Source organism: Rhipicephalus sanguineus, chromosome 7 (assembly GCF_013339695.2).
Source record: "Rhipicephalus sanguineus isolate Rsan-2018 chromosome 7, BIME_Rsan_1.4, whole genome shotgun sequence".
NCBI lineage: Eukaryota > Metazoa > Arthropoda > Arachnida > Ixodida > Ixodidae > Rhipicephalus > Rhipicephalus sanguineus.
This window is the reverse complement of record NC_051182.1, coordinates 141,594,283-141,600,282: the sequence shown is the minus strand read 5'-3', so window position 1 is coordinate 141,600,282 and position 6,000 is coordinate 141,594,283. Positions and strand designations below refer to the sequence as shown.

The 6,000-nt window shown below is 43.0% G+C and overlaps 1 protein-coding gene across 5 annotated transcripts in view; it reads right to left on the bottom strand.

The window, feature by feature from the left end:
- The window catches only part of LOC119400088 (COP9 signalosome complex subunit 1), a 125,906-nt gene that overhangs the window by 103,892 nt on the left and 16,014 nt on the right, over nt 1–6,000 (bottom strand). For all 5 annotated transcript variants that reach the window (XM_049417961.1, XM_037667016.2, XM_037667019.2 and 2 more), the window contains exons 10-13: nt 5,368–5,448; nt 3,065–3,202; nt 1,954–2,040; nt 1,309–1,356 (exon numbers count right to left, since the gene is read on the bottom strand). In XM_049417961.1, coding sequence (XP_049273918.1) covers nt 1,309–1,356; nt 1,954–2,040; nt 3,065–3,202; nt 5,368–5,448 — 354 coding nt within the window. The remainder of the gene's footprint in view (nt 1–1,308; nt 1,357–1,953; nt 2,041–3,064; nt 3,203–5,367; nt 5,449–6,000) is intronic.

Genomic DNA, 6,000 nt, shown 5'->3' with positions numbered 1-6,000 from the left:
GGTGTTGAGTGACACGAGCACCGAGAAACGTTATGCACTTACAGCGAGCGTATACAGCGTGTTTTATTAGGCAGCAACCCAAGCGCGCCGCGCCTGTCGTGCGCGTACAAATGCAAGCGGCCCGGCAGTGATGGCGTGAGCCGAGTAGGCGACGCGCTGCACGCAACTAGCCAGGGATGATCGGCTCCACGTAGCGGTACCGCGGTTCAGTGAAACGGTGTCGGTTCAGTGCAAAGGTGGTTTAATTCACTCGTGCACGCAGCGGGCCTCGCTTCACGATGCGAAAAGGCCTAACTTCTCAGCGAAGGAGTTGTTAGCACTTTTCAATAAAAATGCGCAGAAAAAAAAAAAAAGCGGCTTGGTTGCTAAGTGCATGTTTTTGAGGGCGAGTCCATTTACAACGAACTACTGATATAACGACCAGTTTTCGCGGTACTTTCGAGTTCGTTATAAACGGGTTCGACTGTATACATAAACATTTTTGTTGTGTGCAAACGGTCGTGGCTTGCACATACTGTGCACAATCTATAAACAAACCAATATTTTTGTCGCATGGCATTGGTCGACGTTGGTGCGTACCGTATACTTTTATAAAAGAACAATTTTGCTGCATGAAATTGGCCGACACTCGTGCGTACTGTACACATTATATAAATGAATGAACATTTCTGCTGCACACAACTGAATGAGGCTTGCACATGTCCGTTAGAGTGACATTTCATTACTTTGGATCGCAGGGTGATAGGAAATTTGTTCAAATGAAACAGACTCTGAATTGAAGAAAGCCCCTTTGAAAAAGCACCTGACAACCTATGCAGTGCTAAATGTAGGCACAACAAATATCTGGACTATGCGCTTCAGCTAAAAACTACAGAGAACACCCCTTTTGAGCTCCTCGTGTTAATTCGCTGCTAGATTCATATGGTTACGTCAAATGTAAATAGACTCCTTGACTAATTTCTCTTCTTTCATTTGCCTCGAGTGAATTGGTGCTAAAAGCTTCCTAATAATGACCACGTTGCTAAGACCAGAGGCATAGCGTCATCAACTAAATATTCGAATACAAATAGTAAAATACACAAGCCTTCACAGTAATGGCTTAGCAGGTTACCTATGTTTTTCTACTGTTGGAAAGAGTTGAGAGGTTTCAACATGGCAAAAGAACTGGCTAGTATACATGCAGCTGCATATGGTTATTCAGTAATCCATTCGTTAAAGTTGAGTCAATATTAATTGCATTTAATTATTATGAGAAAATATGAAATTTATGAGAAAATTTTTATGAGAAGGTTTTTAAGAGAGCCTTACCTTAACATGTATCTGATTCTTGAGCATTGCAGACCTCAGTACCAGCGCCTGGAATAGAGTGTTTGAAACACACTTTTAAGAAGGCGCATGCAGACAACGATCAAACTAAACGAAAGTGACGGCAATCTTTTTGCTCGATGGACCGAAACAAGGTTCACTTTGACAAGATAATGATAACTGTACTGCTGAGCCCCGTGGACTACGTGCACATCGGATCATGCCGGATAATCCACCACTTGCGATTTTTTAGCATTGCATAACACCTTCATTTCTCAGTTTAAGTTTAGTTGTTTTGTAAGAGATATATACGTTTACTTAAGTATACAGAAGGTACCACAGCACACAACTGAAAACGGCACCAGAAAATACTGATTTATGCAAACATATTTAGCAGAATACATACAGTAATGTTGTGGTAGTCAATAAGCGGTATATTTATACAAAGTAAACGAAGTACAAGTTGCAAACAATGTAAATGACATGTTGTACAATAACAACAACAGTTAAGATAATCACGACAGATCCAGTAAAAAATGTCTATACTGAGAAGAATAGTCAAGTAAAAGAATTAGGAGGTGTTCATCATTCCCTCAAAGGCCAGAATCTCCATGCGCTATTAAAAATTGCAAAAACAAATGCACTTACAGCTGTCCTGCGCTTGTAGTCCTTGCCCATTGCAAGCGCCCGTTCAAAAGTGGTGCTCCTTTGGTCGATGTCCTTGGCGTACAATATCTGCAGATTGATGGCAGCAAATTATAACTCAGTATGAAGTTATGAAAAATCGTAATACACTCAAACCTCGATATAATAAATACGGATATAACGAACTATCGGTTATAACAAAGTAAATGAAGAATAGTCTTGTCACAGATACAGTGTTACGAATATACGTTTATAACGAATTTATTTTCGTGACAGATGCGAGTTAGTTATAAATGAGGCTTGAGTGAATGTACAAAACACCACTGCCATCTTTGATGCGCCATCCAGGTAAACTTGCACGAAAGATCGCCATATTAAAGAAATTCTGACTGCAATTTTCTAACTTCATAAACTGCTCTGTTTCCATTTGTCCCTGGCTAATCAGAGTATATTAGGTGAGATGAAGCGTAATAATGCAGCACGATAGAGCTAATGCGACAACACACCGCCAACACTAAATTTTGAAAAATTCGTAAAACTGAATCGTAGTTGATATCTAAGTTACGCGAAATGCTTCATAAATCGTTGGCAGCAGAAAGCACAGGACCGGGCTGATTGGCGGAACATGGGAGAGGCCTTTGCCCTGCAGTGGGCGTAGACAGGCTGATGATGATGATGATGATACAAAGTATTTTATACATTGAATTAGGCACCTACATAAGGAACTCTTTTGCGATCCCCTTCACATTCGATATATCCGGGTTCAACGGTAGTGCACAATACTGAACCACCAAGCCAGAAACCTTAGCAAAGGAAGTGCATTCATTAAAAGAATTGCGCTATCGGTGGCATACATTTTTCCCGCTGATATGTGTTTCTGTTTTTACTGCGTAGTTGTGCAGAGAACAAAGTTGGCAACCAGCACCCCTGCAGAGGTAGTTTGGATGAGAATACACAAAGGTTGAGGGTGTGCACCTTTCAGTTAAAGTGGATTTTTTTTTTGTGCTGTCACACTTATGGGGCTAGCAGAGAAGACATCTGAAAACTGGCTATAAATGCTTCTCAATTTAAAAAATGGATTCGACAATTTAACAAGAAAGAAACGTTTAGTAACCTTGTTGTGAGAGTCTATGCGCGCTTGTATCTGTCCATCGAGAATGAGCTGCATCAGCTCCTCCTCGAGAGCGCCGAGGGTTGTGTTGAACGCCTGCGCCATCTTCGTCATGTCGGCCGACAGGTACGGGCTAAAATACTGCATGCAACAAAAACAAACACAGGGTGAATGATTTATTTCAGTGACGAGTCATATATGGCATCGTATACACGGCGTACTTACCGAACTACAAGTAATATCAGTGTCAAATGAAACGCGAACAGCGGCAAGCATTCATTCGCAATGGCATAGTGCGCACCATCCGGTCATGGACAGGCGTGCACATCAGATTTGGCAGCACTGCGCATATGCGTGCCTGTCCACGATGATTACTGGACCGCACGCACTGTACCACTGCGAATGCTTGCTGCTGTTCGCGTTTCATTTGATGCCAGTAGTACCTCTCTAAAGTAACTAAGTCTCAAAGATGTCTGCATACTATGAATGCATAAAAAACCAAAAAGCTCTTCTTGGAGTTGGCCGCAAACACTAAAATACTGCATGCAAGAATACCTGCACACAGTGAACGTTCATGTCGGTGCCATGCTAAAGCATGCCACCAAAATGCCATATGCAGAGGTAGACACAATCCTTTTATTGTATAGCCTCCATTTGGGGGTTAACAGAAAAAATTGGTGTGAAGGGTTCTGGCTTTTGCATCATTCTCGGTGCAGTTGCCAATAGTGACCACGGCAAAGCAAACTCTGTCACTTGGTTTCGGCTGGACACTAGCGCCTCTCTTACATCAGCTCTTTGCATCGCATTTTGCATTGTATGTACGTGGCCCCTTGCACTTGGTGGGTTTTGAGGGCTGGCCAAGAACTCGGGATGCAGGCACATATGTCTGGATTAAAGGGGACCTATAACACTTTTTCAGCATGGTCAGTAAACACAGCCAATTGGTAGTCGAGGCTCCTGAGAACAAGTGAGCCTACAGCGCTCCACATGGCCTGGAATTTACGATAAAATTTGCAAAGCCAGCCAGAGATCACTCCCTCTTCTCTCTACAAATGACGCCATATACCAAAATTACTGTGCCATATACCCAAAGTCCACAGCCGTTGGCTGATTTGAACATTGTGAACTGCATAGTTACCGTGGCTGCCGCGAGATGCCGTCACATGCCTGCGCGCACGCTCGCGATCACACTGAAAGTAAGCCGCGCGTTCGAAGAAAAAATGAAAAGAAAGTGCCGAGGTCATGACGCGCGCTGACGAAGGGACGCCCTTTCTTGTCCCCTTGTCATCCCCCTCCCTGTGTAGCTTTCAGCGCACTCGCTGGTACGAAAGGAGAGAGAAAGTGCTTAAAGTGTGCGGCAAATCTTTAACTCCGCTCGTACGTGACGGACGGTAAAAATTTTTGCGGCAGTCGATTCATGAGGCAATAAGCTCTTTCAACGAGGCTATTAGAGGATTGCTTGGAAAAGTGTTGCAGGGCCCCTTAAAGAGATTTCGACTTACCAATGCATACGATTGCTGGGATCGGAATATTAGCCCAAGTTATTCGTCGAAGAATAAAAAAGTGGAAATGACACAGAAAAAGAGGAACTAACACAGGAGACAAAACACTTCCTCTTGTTTGTCCGTGTTGTTTCCATGCCATCAGCCTTTGATGTGCATCGCCAATTTGCCCAAACAATTGCTCTTCAAACTAATCCAGTTTTTAGTCTACCAAACTTAGCAACAACACTATTTCTGTGATAACAGACTTTTTCAAGTATCACGCCAATTTCATTGCAGCGCATTTTGACGATAACACAATTATGCAAGACGTCATGCTAGGTGTACAGTATGAACAAGGCTGAACCTCATTCATATGTTTTTGGAACAAAAAAAAAGAATGCAGGAAATAACGCACCATGCAGGAAAACGTGCAATCCCAATTCACTAGAACATCGCACAGCTATGCTTGATAAAGATATTGCGAACGTTGGCACCAGGAAATAGTATGAAATATGAACGTATCAACGAGGTTCTACTGTATTTGGTCTAAACACAGGCCGCCATCTTGAGACTGTTTACTAAGTCGTACAAGAAATGCGGAATATCAAATGCAATGAACTGCACAGACAACAGTGAACTATCCAACAACAACGACAACAGTGCAAACTGGAGGCAACAAATTTACTTTACAAATTTATTCTTTTTCCAGATTGCCACATCTAGTATTACATCTAGTATTGCCACAATGCCACATCTAGTATTACTACACTACATGTTTCGTCTCATAAAACTGTTACAAAGAGCTTAGGAAGGCTCACTCACCTGAATGAGTGCCCTGTTGCGGATCTGGGTGTACAGAGTGTTGACGTGAGAGGCCAGGTACACGTCCAACAGAAGATTGTCCTGAAGAAAGAGAAAAACAAGAGTCGCAAGCAAGATAGGATGAGGGACACTGCCAGACTCGTATTGTGCAACCGCGAGTTTCTTTGTGGCTGACATGCCGCTTGTCCTCGCTTTGCCACTTTATACGTGATGAAACAGGAGGTGCCACGTGTACACAATTTTCCTGGCTCATGCACGTCTCGTATGATAACGTTTTCAAGAGACATGCGCCACACTGCCCGCAGTAAGCTTACGTTTAGCGTGTTTCAAATGGCGCCCTCACGAAGCCGCACTGCAAATATTCGTTACACGGCGAAAGTCATAAAGAGAGGGTTTATGGGGATGGTTTTAATGGAACATTATTTCGACTCTGCTCACCACTGGAGGTGCTGAAAGAAATTAGTACTTTTTTTTGTCACCATTCTGCTATCAAAAAATGCACTCATTCTTTGTCAAAGCCTAACCTAGCAGCTGCAAGTATTATACCATCCCTGTGTTCTTTCAAGTGTTGGGGGCAAGGGAGCATGTCGCGACCGCCTGACGGCCTCCACCTTATTTTTTTTCTGCTTCCGT